The sequence below is a fragment of the Haemaphysalis longicornis genome, unplaced genomic scaffold (assembly GCF_048455015.1).
Source record: "Haemaphysalis longicornis isolate Haplotype H1 unplaced genomic scaffold, Haemaphysalis longicornis Haplotype H1 scaffold_3, whole genome shotgun sequence".
Taxonomy (NCBI): Eukaryota; Metazoa; Arthropoda; class Arachnida; order Ixodida; family Ixodidae; genus Haemaphysalis; species Haemaphysalis longicornis.
Genome location: NW_027526335.1, coordinates 108,755,279 through 108,773,391, shown reverse-complemented (window position 1 = coordinate 108,773,391; position 18,113 = coordinate 108,755,279). Strand labels below are relative to the sequence as shown.

Genomic DNA, 18,113 nt, shown 5'->3' with positions numbered 1-18,113 from the left:
CCGTACTTTTGCTGATTTTTGAAAATGAGTGACGGGGGGATCTCATCCATTTGACTCCCCGTGTTCGACTTTTTTCACAATACAATGCTTTTCGGATTATTTAGGAGCAGAAGTAAAAGCTATCAGCTGAATAATTAAATCATTCACATAATTTATAATTGAAGTGTAAACAATACTCAAACAAGCGAACGATCAATACTCGTTAAGTTCGCTGTCATGATCTAAAAGAGGCACACAGCAATACTCAAAGGAAGTACCCGACCGATTCCCAGTTTGTGCAGCCTGCTTTGATTGCAGCCCTTAACGACAATAACGGGCATAAATGAACATAGGAGCTTTAGCAACGCTTTGTGTGTTCAATATTTATTTACACCTATTCCCTCCCCTGACATTAATAATCTTGAAGTGTCAGGGCCAGCTGGTTGTTTAATTTCGCAGCATTCTTTGCTGAGTACCTCTCAGACAGGACCGTGCAACGCCTTTCATTCGTACAAAAATGCAGATTTGGTGTAGGTAACACAGTTACCCGTTATAATAGTGTAAATGGAGATAACTGGTCGATCAAAATTTTCAAAGACCAATAAACAGGAGGAATAGAAAAAATAAAAATTTACAAAAAAAGACCACGAAATCGAAATATGAATCTTACTATCTCCCCAGAAAACTGACGACCGACCAAAAAAGCTTACGAAATAACTTTCTAAATACAAAAAAAATAGTGAAAGTAGGCTCCACCGTGTAACTTTCAGCATTTTCATAAAAATCACAAGCGGTGAAAGCAACATATTTGATCATTGCTTTAGCGCAGATGTAGGTAATTGGTCGAAAATGATTTTCAAAAGCCGGAAAATGAGAAGGATAGAAAAATAGTTTACTAAAATAACCTGGCGAAATAAAAACATCTCCAGAAATTTGGAGAATTTTGTACTAAGGCCTAGCATTCTCAAGCCGCTTGTCAAAAGTGTGAGTTCTCAATAGCCAAAGATGTCAAAGAGAAACGGCAAACTTTCGACTACTTTATTATTTTATTTTCGTTTTTTTTCTTCTCGCCAATATCGTATATTTATAGCATTATAGCAATGAAATGTTTTACTTAGCTTATCATGTTTTTTTGTCGATGCAAAGCATAATACAGAGTTGGTTCGTTTTGGCAATTTCGTTCGGATTTTCAAGGTTTTTTGTGCATTTTTTGTGGATTCTAGTGTTTTTGGGGGAGCTGTACATTACGCAAATTTTTGATCTTATGGGATCATTTTATTGAACATTTAATTTTATATTTCTCTTAATTTTTTTCAGAATTCTGTTCGATCCAATATTCCCATTTACGCTATTATAACAGTTTTGCGAATTTCAACAAATCTGCGTTTTTGTAGAAATCGAGAGCTTTACATGTCTTCTCATTTTTGCTATTTTTATTGGATTTAGAACGTTCTTAGGCGGGCTTCTTCGGTTTCGCCTTGGGTTTTAGGGGGGAAATGTGCAAGATTGACATTTTCATTTATTCAGGTTGGTTTTTGTAATTTATTATTTACTTGCATGTCTTATTTCTTGTGTTCAAAATCCTGCTCGACCAATTATCTGTATTAATGGTATTATAACGATGAAAGGTGTTACTTCCTCCAACTCTGCATTTTTGGTCCTACATGGTCCTGGTTTGAGGGGGGAGGGGGAAAGCCTCGGCAAAGCATGGCCACGCAATAAAAAATGCATCTTATACATCTCTGAAAACAGAAGATTGAACGAGACGATTTCGAAAAAGAACGCGTGAAATACGAATAAAAATAGCCTGTATGCCCAGACAGTGTAACGCCCAAGGCACAGTAAGATTTTTAGAAAAACTCACAATTAGGGGAATTGGCACATTTAGTTGTTGTAATGCCGTAAATGGACCTAATTGGTCGAACAGAATTTTACAGAAACCATAAAACAAGAGAAATAGAAAAAAATAAAATTTAACAAAAACGCACCGGCGAAATATGAAATATGCATCTTGTACATCTCCTAAAAAACAAAACGCAACTAAAAAAATCCCGGAAAGGAACATTACGGATGACTAAAAAATTTCCGAAATTGGCAAATCGTGTAAAGCTCTGCATTTCCACAGAACTGAAGTATTGGAGGAAGTAACACATTTCACAATCATAGTAGCGTAAATGTACGTAATTGGTCAAAAAAAAAATTCGAAAAACCAAAATATGAGAAAAACACAAAATAAAAATATCCCAAAACTCAACTGACGAAATCAGAAATATGCGTGTTGTAAAGCTCCTAAAAAATGAGCACTAAATGACAGAATCCCTTAAAAGAGCGTTGTGAAGACGAATAAAAATTTCAAAAATTTACAAAACGTGTAAGTCCATGCATTTCTACAAATTTGCAGAATGGGCGCAAATGACGTATTTAGTCGTTATGGTAGCCTAAATACAGGCAACTGGTGTAACAGAATTTTTAAATAAAAAAAAAGAAAAATAACTAACGTAGATATTTTACAAAAATGAACTAACAGAATACACAATGTTCATCATGTGCGCCTCCTCCAAAAAGCGAAAACTAAGCTATATGAGGCTTAGAAAAAATTACGCCCACCTCCCCTCGCGGGAACCCTGGTGTGATGCGACGCTGAGGGGGGTTCAAGCGCAAGCGGAGAGCAACCGTCGACCGAAAGGCCGCCGGAGAGCGGCACACCGGTTATACGCGCAGTGCGCCCGAAGAAGAGCAGACCGCGGGAGAAAGAGTACTGCACATGCGCCGGCGCCAGTGTGTCTGCCGCGGCTATGACGCAACACAATCCAACACAATCCACTTTAATCCAATGCAATCCAATCCAAGCCAAGCCAAGCCAATCCATTCGAATCCAATCCAATGCCCCTTGCGAGAGAGGGGCATCGGAGAGGAGACGGGGTGACCGGCGGAGAGCGCAGCTCGCGCGGCGAGGAGAATGGGGGAGGGGCGGACGACAACAACGCCGGCGACGCTGCATGGACAAGGCGAGTGAACGAGATGCAGTCGCATCTTAAAAAACCTTGGAAATGCGAATAAAAACAGCGAAAATAAACCGACTCTGCCCTGCACCTAAGGTCTGCGGGAAAATACATAAATTGCGAAATAAAGGCACTCAATCGCTATAATGGTATCAATTCACATTATTGAATAAAAGAACGAAAAATACATTATCAAGATTAAAATATCCCGAAGCCTTTGCTCAGTCATAGCCAAATGTGAGTGTAAAAATTTCACACTGTAGACAAGCGGTATAAGAATGCTACCCGTTAATATACAATTCCCTGAATTTCTCCAGATTTTTTTACTGTCCTCGACGGCGAACCACACTCCAGAAAAAAGAAATAACAAGGATACAATAGAAGTGCTGTGTTCTTGCAGCTTTATATTACCATAGTGTCTTTTCATTAGAATAAACGCATTCCATTATTACCGTCCGGGGTGCCCTTCGTGTGGTCAACACTGAGTTTCACGAAGGGCGCGGCAGTCCGGCCCCGGTTTCTGTACCACCGCGGGTACCCTCGGCCATTGTTGTTGAACCAGTTGCACATGTCCTCTTCAAAGGAGCAGCTCCCAGGCGCAGGACAGGCGGCTTCGCTCAGTGTAATGTCGTCGACTGCGACCGCGGTGTCCGGGTCTCCGGAGGTCACCCCTTCGAACACCACCTGCATCGAGGGAGGCACAGGTACAGTCAGACGCGGATTGTCACCGTATTTGGAACATGCGTGGATTTTACGCGCTCGGGCTATCGGCGTTTGATGTCGTCGTCGTCTCATGTCATCGTAGCATCATGTAGTCACAGTATTAAAACAACGAGACACTCGTTTTCCAACGCCTCGCGCGAGAACATAACACGCACTAAAAGAACACACTGGGACACTTGTTTTCCAAAGCTTCGCGCTACAACGTTTCATCTCCATGGGCAAAAACGCGTTCAAGAAAAATACACCGGCACAGTTGTTTTCCAACGCCTCGCGTTAGAACGCTTCGTGCTTCAAAGATACCAGAGTTTTACAGCAAGGCTGTATACCTCTACCCCAACGGTTTCATCTCCGTGAATAAGAACGCCAAGGCGCCAAGAATACACTTACACACTGCATGCTTCGCCCCTCCCCAGGTTTCACGTTAGTGGAGATGGTCCGAGATTTTTTTATTCCGACAGCCCCATACTTCTGCGCTCGTGCCTCAGGGGATCTGGTAACGAGAGAACCGCTTCAATACTTTCCGTCCCTCTAGGGATGTGGCTGAGGTACATCTTTTTTACACGTGATTGACAGTTTCTGTCAGTGTCCCGTGTGACTGTCTTTTCTTCTGTCTCCGCCTAGTGCGCTTTTCACCATGTCGAAGTCGTATTCCAAACTAGCCCAAATTTCTTCGTTGAACCTCTTTTTTTTTTTTTTCATACTCGTGGTCTTACCTCGCTTGGCTTGTGATGTAGATACAAGCCAGTGCACAATGGCAGAATATGTCGGTGTCTGGAGAAGCGACCACCAGACCTACATGGCTCTGAGATCGACAGGTCTTTGTCGTTCGCGAAATTATACAGGGCGTTTTTGTGCATTGAAATCCCAACACCGCTTTGCCCGTCTTCTGCTATAGTGGGATATAGTAAAAAAAACTCAAGCAGTAGATTTAATACTAAAATATGCTCTCTCACGTGGTAGGCTAGAAAACGTTGCATCGGCCTCACGAACGGTTTCTACAAATATGTCAAGGCAAACTACAGCCCACACTTAGAAAATTTTAGCGCGTCTTTTGCGTAGCTGGGCCATGGTCATTAAACGAACGGAGTTCAATTTCTGTGCTCAAAACGCAAAGTATAGCCGTGAATTTTGATAGGCAATATGATCAAAGTACCACGACTGCATTCAGCTTCTCTTCTCACATGCAATTTTTTCAGCCCAATTAAACGCCTCGATCGTGCGTTTCATTCTCTAAGCGTGCATCTCGCCCATTGGCGAGAAGTCTTTCATGTGCAGTGTCTGCATTTTACCAGTCACATAAAAAAGGATATTTGACTTTTCCTTTTGGTCACAGGCGATATTTAGGAAAAGGGGCACGTTTCATTTCCATAAAGAGGTAATCAACCCAGAAAGCCCCCTTGTTAGCGCAGCTCTACCGGAAGAGCTGGATGCAAACAGAAATCATACTTGCGCGTGCTGGATAAGTTTGTGATATAAAGTTCATTTCATTCATTTTCTCGCTGTGCCAAGGTGTTGTAGTCAGTTTTCATATTTAAAGCGCCCTCGTTTATTGACGCTGCGCCGGTGTTCCCTAAATGAATAAAACAAGGCTAGAGGTAAGGCAGCTGACGAGCAAGTTCTATATATATAATACCTACAACCTATAACATTCGGCTTAGAGGGTGGTCCAAAGCTAACGCAATACACCTATATAAAAAAATAATAAAACACAAAAACAAAAAAGAGAAGTCAAGCTCACTCTTCTAGGCCAAAATAAATAACAAAAGAATAAAATATTAGAAAGTACCGCCACGATCAAAAGTGTACGGACCAAGGAAATTGAAAGTTTATGCTATTTCTCTTCCTATAGCAGCCCGACAAACTGCCGAATGCGCGTGAGAAGTCGTATAAGTACTAAAATAATTAAAACTACCGCACATTGTACTCCGGGCTGCAATGCGGCAGAGAAATAACTCAAAATTACTGCTTTCGTGGCCCGTAAACTTCTGCTCTTAGATGTACATTCACGGGCACCACTGATAATTCTTTTCTGGAACAAAATCAGGAGCTTCATGTCAGGTCATCAATCTATAAGAAAATTGAAGAAGCTTCCGACCAGTGGTACGCAGACTGGGCAAACAGGGAAGTTGGCTGCCCCACCTGGTTTATTCTTGGTTTGGCCAAGTCTTCTGCGTGCTTATCGTTAGAGACTCGGTCACGTTTCCTGCGTGGTGTCGCCGTTTACCCCTCAAAAAGCAATAAACACTCAGCCATTGAAGTATTCCCAATGTCCGCTTGCCACTGGCTTTGCGGTGAAGCCCCAAAAGTAGCGGAGTAAAAAGAGAGACGACCGTTTTCCCCAAATGTTTGAACTCACTGGGCGGCCACTGGTCGGCTTGTGTGGTCTGGCGTGTGGAACGCTAATTCAGAAGTTGATTAACGTTATCGCGTCTTGGCCTTTCGGATACTTTTATTTTGGCATTAATTCTTCTCTTTGCAACTGCTAAACGCTCCCTTATATTGTCCTGACGCTCGTCGCAACAAGCGATAAAGCAAGCCACTCCACGACACGTTTCCAAGGCGTGCTTGTACTAATTGTATCGCGTCTCCGGCAGGTGGCGACACGCGTGCCGCCGGAGCGCAGCAAGGCAAAGCTACCGTAAAGCTGCAGTGCCGTCGTGCGCGATGACGTCATCGCTCGGCGAGGTATTCCTGCGTACGCTCACCGGCCCGACCACCAGCTTAAAAGGCATCGCTGTAAAAACGCAAAACATAAAAAACAACAATTGACGAGTATGAAGCGCCGACAACTTTCTAGACTGCAGGCAGTTTCTGTCCCAATAACCATTTCAGAGAAACGTGGCGAACTGTGGAAAAAAATCCGTCGTTTTGCAGGGTGAATTCGAGATTTGTGTGAGAGAGTGGTGTTGCCCTTTGTCAATTTTTGTTATTCTTGGGGTAGCAATGCCATAGCTGTGCTACAGGTGGCCATCATTATGCAGTGTGCGCAGACGCTCCCACAGCGCAAGACGTATTGGAGGTTATTATATACAGCTATTACTGAAATTTAGAATTACACTAAAATTTAGATTTATATAGATATCATTGAGTACATACAGCCCAACAACACAGCCGCTGTCACTGCTGCCGTGCTGCCATCCGCAAGATCCTTTAACCTCACTATGAACTGGTCGGCGCGCATTCTTGTTTCCTAAAAGCAGCACAATTACCGCATACAATATACACACAGCGGCCAGAAGAGACACCGGAAGCGGCCACCCCGCACGCCAAAGTACCAGAAGCGTTTCTGCAGCAGCAAAGACGCGCCTTCCTCGTTCATGTTGGCTCGGCATTCATTCACTCATTTGGTGCCTGGCATTGTGCATGCTATGCGTGACCAATCAAAGAGACGCAAGTTCCTTTTTCTTGCTGGCCATGCCAGGAGGCTTTACAGACCAGGCCGGTTTCGGCAATCTAGCGCTATCGCTTTAATAAAATCTACCATGTGCAGGATGGAAAATTCTAGACTTCAGAGAATCAGAATCAATTGAAACCAGTAATGCGTTTCAGTAACAACTCTGACAAAAATGAACGAAGCAAATTTACACCTTCTTTTTGTATAGTCATGACTTGAATATCATCGTCTTCACGATCATCATCAGTCCATCTTCGCCCACTCCAGGCAAAAGCCTCTCCCATTAACCTCCAATAATCCCGGTCCTAAGGTAACTGCGACCAATTTATCCCGACAAACTTCTTGATCACATCTGCCCATCTGACTTTGTGCAGCCCCGTCAAGCTTCCCTTATCTTGGGATCCACCCTGTTAACTTTAATAACCAGCGGTTAATGACTCACCTACGGGGCAGAAACTTGGAGGCTCACTAAAAGGGTTCAATTAAATTGAGGACGACTCAGCAAGCAATGGTACGGAAGATTACAGGTGTGACATTAAGTGACAAGAAGAGAGCGGAGTGGGTCAGAGAACAAACTCGTGTTAAGGACATATTAGGAGAAACTAAGAAGAAGAAATGGCCGTGGGCAGGCCATGTAAATCGAAGGCTTGAATATACATAGTTACAAAGCCGTAGACTAGCTCCGGCTATTTGTGTATCATCACAGGTTCGGTATTCGTCCCGGCAGGCTCCTAAATGTTCAGATCAACGGGACTTCTTTCATATCTTCCGGAAACTTTCGCATATCTGTCAATGGCGTGCCTTTATTTTTGCGTACATCGCTCTCGAAACTATTTAACCAGTTAGTAACGTATTTTACGTATCGCTTGGTTAGGTTACCATTGATATGTTTTAGACATGCAGAATACAGAGGGAACTAGAGGATGCGCTATAATGAGAGTGCCCACTTTTAACCCTAGTTTTTGTTGGCTCACTTACCATGTTGGCTTCGGGAGAGCTTGTCAAAGCGGCCGAAGCAGAGTACCAGCGTGCCATAGGGGCATCAGCCTTGGTTCCCGACCAAATGGTGTCGGCCTGCTGACCCTTTTTGGCTAGCCGGGTTACATTCAACGTTTCGACGTCAGCTCCGGCGATGAAGTACCAGAATCGAAGACATTTGTGCTTCGACGCGTCGTACCAACGGGGAGCGCTCACCATGCGACCACCAGGAGCTTTAACCAAGGCGAAGGTTCCTATGAGAGAGTTCACGAGAAGCATTAAAAACTGCCATATGGACAAGCTGCCAAACTACTGCAAGAACGTTTCGAGCACTAAGTCATCCTTCAGTAGAGAAACATTGTGCTCCTGTTGAAACAATAAGACAATGGACCTAGTTGGGAGAGGCACATCCAGCCGGCCATCAGTAGAATTTGTTATCAGGACATAAGCTCTGAAAACGTCACAAGTAACAAAAATCAATAGGTTGTCTGGACTGCCTGTCTTCAACGGGGATAAAACTTACAACTCGACAGCAATCGACCCCCTTCAAACTCAAAATCAAATTTATTTTTATTTTGTTCTCAAACATACAAACAAATTATTCTACAGGCGTGGGTATATAGTTTTGGTAATCAGCAAACACAGAATTAAAAAAAAAGGCAAACAGCAGGAAACGAAAATGAACTACAATACAAAATAAAGGTATACAAGAACAAACACTATTGTAGACAACCATGAAACGTCAGTGCGATTTTGGATGTTACTGACAGCAAAAAAATCTTTCAGGCGTTTTTTAAAGATCGCTATGGATGATGATGAGTTTATGTTGAGAGGGAGGCTATTCTAACATGAAATTGCAGCAAAGCAAGAAGTTTTGTTGCCGTAATTAGTATACCCAGTAGGTAATAAAAAGTTGTTATTGGCTGCAAGCATGGTGAAAATTCTTGTCCTTAAAGGAGCCATGAAGAGAAAATGCAAGTTGGTTTTATTCGAAAGATTTCGTGTTTTATAGTGCCCCCAGCGCTTGTCCGGATACAAACGATGCTTTACTCACTGAGAAATTAAACAATTTAAGTTAAAATTTTGATTTTCCCGCTAAATTGTTTGTCTTCGGGGTCTGCGATGACATCACAGGAACCGACCGCTCTGCAGCCTAGAGTACCTTCATTCACGCATCCGCCGTACAGGGTAGAGACACGTATACGCTGGCGCCGCCATTTTCGGTTGCTCGCTCGCCGCCGAAGCAAGTCATTGTGTCAAAAACGCATTAAAATTATCGCCGCAACGCGGTTTACTGAAGAAGTTTGAATCATATTGTCTGTTTCGCGTTGCTAGGTCTCGTGGGAAACGAAAACAATAACGCGTTGAGCCCGTTGGCCCAATTGCGGCGGCACGGGACCGTTCAAAGGTTGTCTCCACCCTGTACAGCGCTGTTGGTTTGTTACCGCGTTTCTTTACGTTACCCGAACCTAGATGGCGCCACCATACCGTGGCAAGCGTTTGGTTTGTTTTTGCCCGCATTTAAACTTGGCTTGTTTTTGTTCTGGGAGAAAATATTCGTTCCCTGAAACAGTGCTCGCTCGACAAATGGGGTCACGTAAGACACCGTTGCTTGCGTCAATCGGCCAGTGTCGTCTGAGACAACCCCAAGCCCCGTAGTGCTGTGCAGCTAAACCAAGCATGCTTTGCGCAGTACGAACAGCAGAACGCATCAGTACTTCTATGTTTACATGTGCTTTCGTAACTTCCACTGTTTGTCCCATCATTCTTATTGCTTTGTAAAGAATGTGCCCTAAATTTAAGCGCAAATCGCTCGTTCGTCTAGTTTGTAAGCTCTACCTAATTTGCGTCTGCTTCTGCCAGCCTCCGCCAATCACAGAGCTTAGCTCATGTGACATCATATGTTCTGTGGCGGGAAATGAGCTGGTGGGTCGCATGGCCATTCCCGTTTTTCCTAATTATGTAGCTTATTTGAGCGAAGTTTACGTTAAAAGTGGTGTCAGTATGATTCTAACGAGACAATCTTTTGAATGAACCAAACTTGTGTTTTCTCTTCATGGCTCCTTTAAGCGAGCAAGATCGATGGCATCGTATGAAATGTAACAGTGAAGTAACTTGTAACAATTATGCCTAAGTTAAAGTTGAATAATTGATTCACTGGTAATAGCTTGTTCTCACGCAACAGAGGTGGAGCTGAAGAACGGTATTAATTACTTGTGATAATGCGAATGGATTGATTCTTGATGTGTTGGGCTGATGAGATACGGAAAGAATATGTGTTACCCCAGGAGGCAATGCCATAATTTCAATGACTGTGAATGAAAGCGAAATACAATGATAGCAGAGCATAAGGAGAAAAAAAGAAACGGCCGTGCGTTCAATATTGAGCTGATGCCAAATGCGGTTTTTTTGCTTAAGTTGTGAAAAATAAAAACCAAACGTAAGGCTAGGGTCGAGTTCGATGCCAAGAAATGATGAATCTTCAGACAAAAGAATGGTGTAAGATCCGAGCATTATTGCGAGGAGGATGCTGGTCTACCTATTGTAAGTCCTGAAAATGACTAATTTAGCTTTTCGTGGGTTATAACTAAGTAATTGTCGCCACACCAGTTAGCGGCGTTATTGAGCCAAATATCCAGCTTGAAGGTGAGAGAAGTTAACGATTTATCGCATAAAGATATTGTGGTATCATCGGCATGTAGGACACAATAAAAAGAACGAAACAAATTTGGAAGGTCATTAATATATAAAATAAAGAGCAGCGGACCCAAAATGGAACCGTGGCGTACGCCTTGGTTAAATGTTATCGTTTCAGAGAAGGTGTCAGCCACATATATTGTGTACTGCCTGTTGAGCAAATAACTTTTTAATAGTGTTAGAGGTGATCCTGTTACCCCAAATGCTTCTGATTTCTGGAACAAAACATCGTGATTAATCGTATAAAATACTGTATTGAAGCCTACAACAACTGAACGCACAAAATCTCCGGTGTAGATTGATTTTCTTTACATAGACTGCTAAGGAAAGCAGGGCTAGGCTAGTAAAACGCAACGATCGTAAATCAAGCTGGCAATCACTAAGGATATTGAATTACATATATAGTACGGCGCTTAGCAAATAACTGCTTTATTAATTTACTAATGATGGGAAGAATAAACATGGGGAATTCATTAGAAATTAACAACCAGTCGCCGTTTTTTAAAAAATGGCTATGATCTTTGCTTTTTTCAGGAAGGAGGGAAAAGCACTGGTTTTGAAGATAAGGTTGATTATTTTAGTGAGCGTGTCGGAAATGGGGGAAAACATTTTAAATGACGCACCCAACTCTTATACAGGCTAGTCCTTGTATTTTTTAGAGAAGAAAGCGTGGCTTACAGCAAACTTTGTTTAGTGTAACCGGTGAAAGAATGACTGGCTAGCATGCTGGATGTTATGACGCACATTTATATTCTTGCGGGTATGTGTGTCACAAGAGGAAAAGTATTCACTGAAAGCATTAGCAATGTGAATGTGTTGACGCAAATTTATGCCATTATGGATAATTTTGCATACAGCAGCTCTATTTGTGGATGTGTTAAGAAAGCTGTTCAGTAGATTCCACTCTTTTTTGGGATTTTTCTTATGTTTAGTCAATTCGCATTCATAGTAACACTTTTTTGCCTGTTTTAATGGAATGGTTAGAAGGGAACAGTACTTGTTATCACGCACCGCAAGCGTACACCTAAAGTGTTGCATTTTTGTTTTTGCACAAAGGTCAGTTAAGACATTGGATACGAAGTGAGCAGGCATGGATGAGAAGGAAGGTGATTAGGAACAAATTACGTGAACGTTAATTACTTGAATGTTTGTTTACTTCAAAAATTACTTGAATGCTAAACACAAGAACGACATACAGGCCCCAGGTCGGGGGATAAGGTAAGTGAAGTAAACGTTACGAATAAATGGTTATCTTAACAAATCGGTCTCACCCTAATGGCCAAAATCCTTTCAATTCAACTGCGGAAACAGGCCGCACTAAACGGCGGGCGGATGCATATTAGTAAAACCGCTGCTGTGAACTGGGCACAGGCTCACAAATTGTGAGTGAACAAATGTTTTTGTTGAAAGGACAACGTATCTGAAAAACGTACCCCTGGGGGAAAAAAGAAGGCTACCTGTCTCGTGTGCTCCCAATGGGAATAAAGAATGCGCCTAACAGGTAAGTATAACAGTGCCTAAAAGCTTTTGGGAGACTGAGTAGCAGCCCCCATTCCATTCCGGGTGGGAAAACACCTGACTCTACCTTATTATTTTGTTCGTTAGGACCTCTTTGCTAACTTTTACCGCAAATATTTACTTTGGAATTAGGAAGCTCCACATATTGTCCTTGCAGTTTTATACAAACTTCCACAAATCATAACTTATTTATTGTACTTTCGCACTACAGTACTCCATTTTTTTCATGACGTTTATACAGAAGCTAGTGCCGCCCAGCGATTTTTTATATCCAGTATTTCGCAAGGAACTATTTGTTCTGTGTAATAGCATGTTTACAGCAGCTATGCTCGTAAAGGTGGCAAAAATGCGTACCTTAAATTCCATAAAAAAATACCCCCGAAGCAGTGTCTCTTGACAAAAATGTCATCGGGTTTTTTTTTTTTTACAATGTCTAAAACCTTGTCGAATAGACAGAATTTTTTCGAAGGCAAAAAGGGTCACTTGCATGGCACGGGATAAAGACAGCGGGAAAACCTGCGAATTCTTCGATATGTGTAAATGCGACAGTATTGGCAATGTGTGGGTTGCTTGGTTATATGGGTCAGGTTAGAGCTGGCAACAAATTCTCCGTGTAATCAATTATTCGTGATGGAGCGCCGCCCCACAACACCCAATGCGACGTTGCTTTACAGCTCAGAATGAAACTGCGCCCACTCAGGGCAGCTTGTGGCTTACACCAGCCTGAGATTCTCGTGAGTCGCTTTTGAGAAGGCGGCCAACGGGGCCATAGATGCGTCGCAAGCAAATGAACTTAACAAGCCGTTTGCGTGCAATCGGTTTCTTGCGAAGGCGGGTTTGTAGTGCAACCAGCTGGTGAGAATTTCGCCTGCAAATTCGCAGCTGCGGTGCCGCTCTTGAGGCAAAACATTCTATTTTCATATTTTCAGCGTCGCGACCAATCGCCAAGTGCCAAGCCACAGGAGAAGTTCGACTTGATCAGATCGTTTTCGACAAGAATAGATCCTTCAACTAGAATATATCGTTTTTCCGCACGAGCGGCACCGCAGTTGCGAATTCGCAGGCGAAATTTGCATTATGTAGAACGGGCTTAAGTAAGGGTTCGCTTTAAAAAAAACGAACAGATAGTTTTGCTGCGCCTTTAAAAAACATACATACTATGCTCTGCCCGATGTACTTAGTTCCCATAGCAGCTTCCCCGTTAAAACGTTTGGCAGTGGGAGTGTTCAAGTGAAAACAGTAGGGTATTGTACACGGGGCGAAACACGACTCATAAATCCTTGGTAAAAATATCTAAAGAGCTACGCTTACCTAAAGGTGCCTGTGCACTGTGGTCAACTTGAGGGAGCGTGACGCTGCTGCCTTTGGTGAGTTCCCAGTTGTGGAGTTGCCAGCCGCACGAGCCAGTCTCAAATGTGCAAGCTATGCAGAAGGTAAAAAAGTTCCCGTTCATTCATGGAAAAGTTCATCTAAAGCATTTCACTGCAATCGCTATCGTCATTATCTGGTGCCGAAAAATGGGGATCGTTTAGGTTTTGAACGTATTTAGAAAAAAAATTCGACGACACCATTCAACGCAATATTGTTGAGAAAAATGTTTTTACATCCCCGGTTCAAAACAGAGTTTGAAATTGAGTTTGCAGCACTGAAGCAACATTGTGAGTAAAAATCAAACACTCTGGATGTGTACGGTATTATTCAGACCACTTCAGAATATTCAGTCTCCCAGAAAATTTCCCCAATTTTCTTTGATTTTTTGCATGGTGCGAGCACATGTTTCTAAGTGGTCCCATATGTTTCGGGCGAGTTACTCAAAAGTTCTCATGTCTTGGAAACCTTTTCCGCACATTTCGTATTGTAGACGGTATCTCACCTAATGGGGGCTGTCGTGCCGAAATAATTGTTCTGTAAAGCTTAGTTACAAAGGAATCCTTGTTCAAACAACTTAATAAGAAATTTGACTCCAAATTATAAAAAAAAAAAATTTAGAATGCTCCACAATTTTCTTTCTGAGTCTTCGTACGAGACATCGTGGTAGGTTACGCATTGGGCGTCTATGATTGTTTCGCTTTTCCCCCGATTGTCTGCCGCTTTGAGCTAAATATTTGGATGTGAACGTGGCTAGAAATAGGGCAAGCATTTTGAGTGGGCGCGGAACAGGTGTGCTTAAAATAGTGCCCTAACAAATTTTGTAAAATGGAAAGGTAAAGTGTACAGAACAAATCGATTTGGAAAAATGTTACTACCGGATGTCTGACACCAGGGGAGAAATTCTGAAAAGCACCTGGCAGTTCCAGTAAGGTCGAATTCAGCTGGGGCCTCAAACGATTCGCTCTACGCGCGGTTATTCGGTGCATTTTGTGAGGACAGCCAATCGCATGAGACACCACCTCACGTCAGCTTGCTGAGCCCGTCCAGTACGAGCTAAGAAAACTTTGCAGTCTAATTTTTTCAATTACGTGCGTTAGCGAAATCGGCGCCCTGCTAAGCGAAGACCAAAAATGACAACAACAACAACGCACCTTTCCCGGATTCACATTGGCCGTCCTTCAGCTTAAAGTTGTCAATGGCGATCACAGCAGGGACTGCGGGAGCCATGACGGCCTCGAAAACAAGCTGAAAACGCAAATTTACGCGAGAAATAAGCATAACTTTCCTTTACGTTATTCAAACTAATCAACAGTTTAAGCGTTCTTGTTATTGCTGCATCCTGATATTCCGCGTTTTCTAAAAGGTTAGCAGGAAAGACTGCGCCTTTACTAATCGTCGATGCGACTTTCTTTTATTATTTTATTCTGTATTATTTTATTATTTCATTACTTTATTTTGTTCAAACATGGATCCGTTACGAACGATTGCAACCATCCCATTGTGCAGTGGCTGACTTCTGCATCACTTGCATATTTTTGGCACACTAATGGAGTGCGTTCAAAACCGCACCTCGAACCATGGCTAGTATTGATACGAACATATTTACAGCTCTTTGTAAACACCATAATTTGTGCTTCCACCAGAGATAAAAATAGGTTCGTTTCTGTCATCAAATTATTGGAGGCATAGCCCATGCAACTCACTTCGTCACCCTCAAAATTCATCTAATCTGGGAAAGGTCCTTCAAATATACGCGCACACTTTGTACATGACAAATTCTGCCATCTTGCGCAAGCAAGTGACATGAATTTACCTTTTCTAGGTGCGCCTAGAATATGCCTCAGCTTTTTGAGCATTTTAAAAGCGGCCTCTTCAATTGGGCCGAGCTCTCGTTCATTGAATCGTTTTGCATAAAAAAAGGACGGAGGAAACCCACCCATATTTAAGCTATGTGAATGCGAAAACTTACATGTTAAGTTGAATGCTTGACACAGTGTTTGTACTCTGATCCTCGAAGTATTTTACACTCCCTGACTATTTTGTATCTCTAAAGTGTTTCAATGTTGCTCGTTCCTGCCGTCATGTAATGGGAGACTTCACGATCACGACTGAAATGAATGTGGGTTTTCGGCCGTTGGCTTGTTTGGCTGGGATTTCTGCTTGCTTTATTTGTGCGGCGCTGACTTGGACTGTCAGCATTCTTTACTTCTGAGCTTAAGCTGGCGCTATCGAAGGCCTTGCGCTAAGCTACGAGCCCCATGGAGTCATTTTGCGGCTTGCAACGTCGATAAATACATCAGTTTTTTGCTCAATTGGAGAATAAATGCTTTCTCATTAACATTTGTACGAAAACAAAGACGGCACGCTGACTCAGGTGCCTCTCAACTTCTAATTTCACAAGAAACCTCACAGGCCGCTTAGTTGCTGCGACAAATTGTTTCGCTGATACTAATAAGCAATAATTGCTTATTTTGATATCTGTATAACCAAAGCAACACCATTTATTATGGTTTGAGCAACGATACACTTTTCTCATTGGGCCAAAGTTTGTGCCGTCGCGCAGTTGCATGCTCGAGTTACCGCTGTGTTTCTGGGTGAAGATCTGCTCGTATGTGCAAGCCCCTGCAAATTAATTTACTGTTGAGAAACCGCGAGCTTTGTACAGGAAAAGTACCCGCCGCGGTGGCTCAGTGGCTAAGGCGTTGCGCTGCTGTGCACATGGTCGCGGGCTCGATTCCCGGCCGCGGCGGGCGCTTTTCTGATGGAGGCGAAAAGCAGAAACGCCCGTGTGTACGAGATTTCGGCACACGTTAAAGATCCTCAGGTGGTCAAAAATAATCGGGAGCCCTCCACTACAGCGCGCCTCATCGCCTGCGTTGCGTCGGCGCGTTAAACCCTAAAATCAATCAATCAATTTACAGGAGAAGCATCCGTTACTCGTTTCTTTTTGCGTCTATAGTGCGCTGCACCCACAAAATTATCCAGGGGATGTAAAATCTTCTTTCTGCCACAACAAAATTTTGTTACGAAACTTTTTTTTTGTTTATTCTTCAAAACTTTAGTGTGCTATGAAAAATACACCTCCTACTGCCATTTTTGCGCGAACGTTAAGGTTCAGAAATAATACAAGTGTCACAAAATATCTTTGCATATTCAGCTATAGTATCTTGCTCTCAACCACCAATTTGATGCAAAGGAACGATTAGAAATAGGAAATTATAGGCCCGTTATACCTGGTATGGATCGTCGGAGTTTACTTGAACCTGGCCTTGCTGCCAGGCCTTGCCTTGCGATCCTGAGCGACTCCACAACACGCTCATAGACACATTGCTCACGCGTTGAAGGACATTCAAGACACCGCTGTTGGGGTGCCACATGTTGTACCTGCGAAAGTAAACGAGAGCCCGAGTGTCTTGCATTTATTTCGCGGGAAAATCAGAAGCTTTAAATTTCATTGTTTTTTGCGCGCGTTGTGACGACAACAAGACGTCGAGTCTGCTTAGTTATATATAAAAAGGGTAGCAGCGAAGCAACAAACAACACCATATGCTAGCAGTTAGCATCGTTGCAGATGCATTGGAATGTGTTACATGCCTCTTTGGGTGTTCTATTTCAGTGGTAGATATTGTACCCATTGCTTGTAAATAAATTGTACTGGTTTGAGCGGTATGGAGAGTGCACCACAGCTCGAATTATGATAACGAGAGTCGGACGAATGTGCACTGGCCACCCATCAATTACTTTGCTCATGGCGGGGTCTCGCTTACAAAAACGTTGGCGCTTCTCGAAGCATAGAATCTGGTGGGACGCCTGTTTTCATTATCCCGGAAGGAAATAAAATCTCATGCACCAAAGTAAGAAAAAAATGAAGGAAGCTCACACCAATGCGTAAGTCTTGAAGGTAGCGAAGCAGTACGCAACGTTCTCGACAATCACGACGGTTTAAGTTTACGATTGCAGTCGATTTGCTTCTTCGCTGCTGCCGTAATGATTTTTACTCCATCATTGTTGCTACTATAAGTGTGAGTTTCCTTCATTTTTTGGTAGTGATAATCCTTGGGACATCACCTTGGAGGGGCGTACACTAAGGCCTGTCTTTCTCGTTCCGAGCAAGTTTTGCCACCATAACGGCGAACTTTGGAGTGTTTTTTTTTCCCAATCTCGGCCAACTTCCCAAATGGGTATGATTTTCTTGCAAACGAGCGCCGATGACGCTAGGCGGTCGACGCGAGGCACGCACACGTGAGCACTCGGAATTTGCTCGGATTTTTTTTTTTAACTGCCGGGTGGTCACCACAATTTTGGCCAAGCTCCCTAAGTCGGTATGCTTGACTTGACAAACGTGCGCAGGGGATGCTGAGCGGTCATCGCGAGGCACGCACACACGAGCGCTAGGCGTTTTCGTGGTTTTGTTAACTGCAGGGCGGTCGCCTCGAGGCCCACGCTCACGT

The 18,113-nt window shown here is 43.1% G+C and overlaps 1 protein-coding gene across 1 annotated transcript in view; it reads right to left on the bottom strand.

Moving 5' to 3' along the window:
• LOC144175375 (MAM and LDL-receptor class A domain-containing protein 1-like) overlaps nucleotides 1-18,113 on the bottom strand; it is a 167,082-nt gene that overhangs the window by 18,998 nt on the left and 129,971 nt on the right. Inside the window, exons 51-55 of the mRNA XM_077704458.1 lie at nucleotides 16,896-17,046; nucleotides 14,814-14,907; nucleotides 13,603-13,713; nucleotides 8,077-8,330; nucleotides 3,434-3,665 (exon numbers count right to left, since the gene is read on the bottom strand). Coding sequence (XP_077560584.1) covers nucleotides 3,434-3,665; nucleotides 8,077-8,330; nucleotides 13,603-13,713; nucleotides 14,814-14,907; nucleotides 16,896-17,046 — 842 coding nt within the window. The remainder of the gene's footprint in view (nucleotides 1-3,433; nucleotides 3,666-8,076; nucleotides 8,331-13,602; nucleotides 13,714-14,813; nucleotides 14,908-16,895; nucleotides 17,047-18,113) is intronic.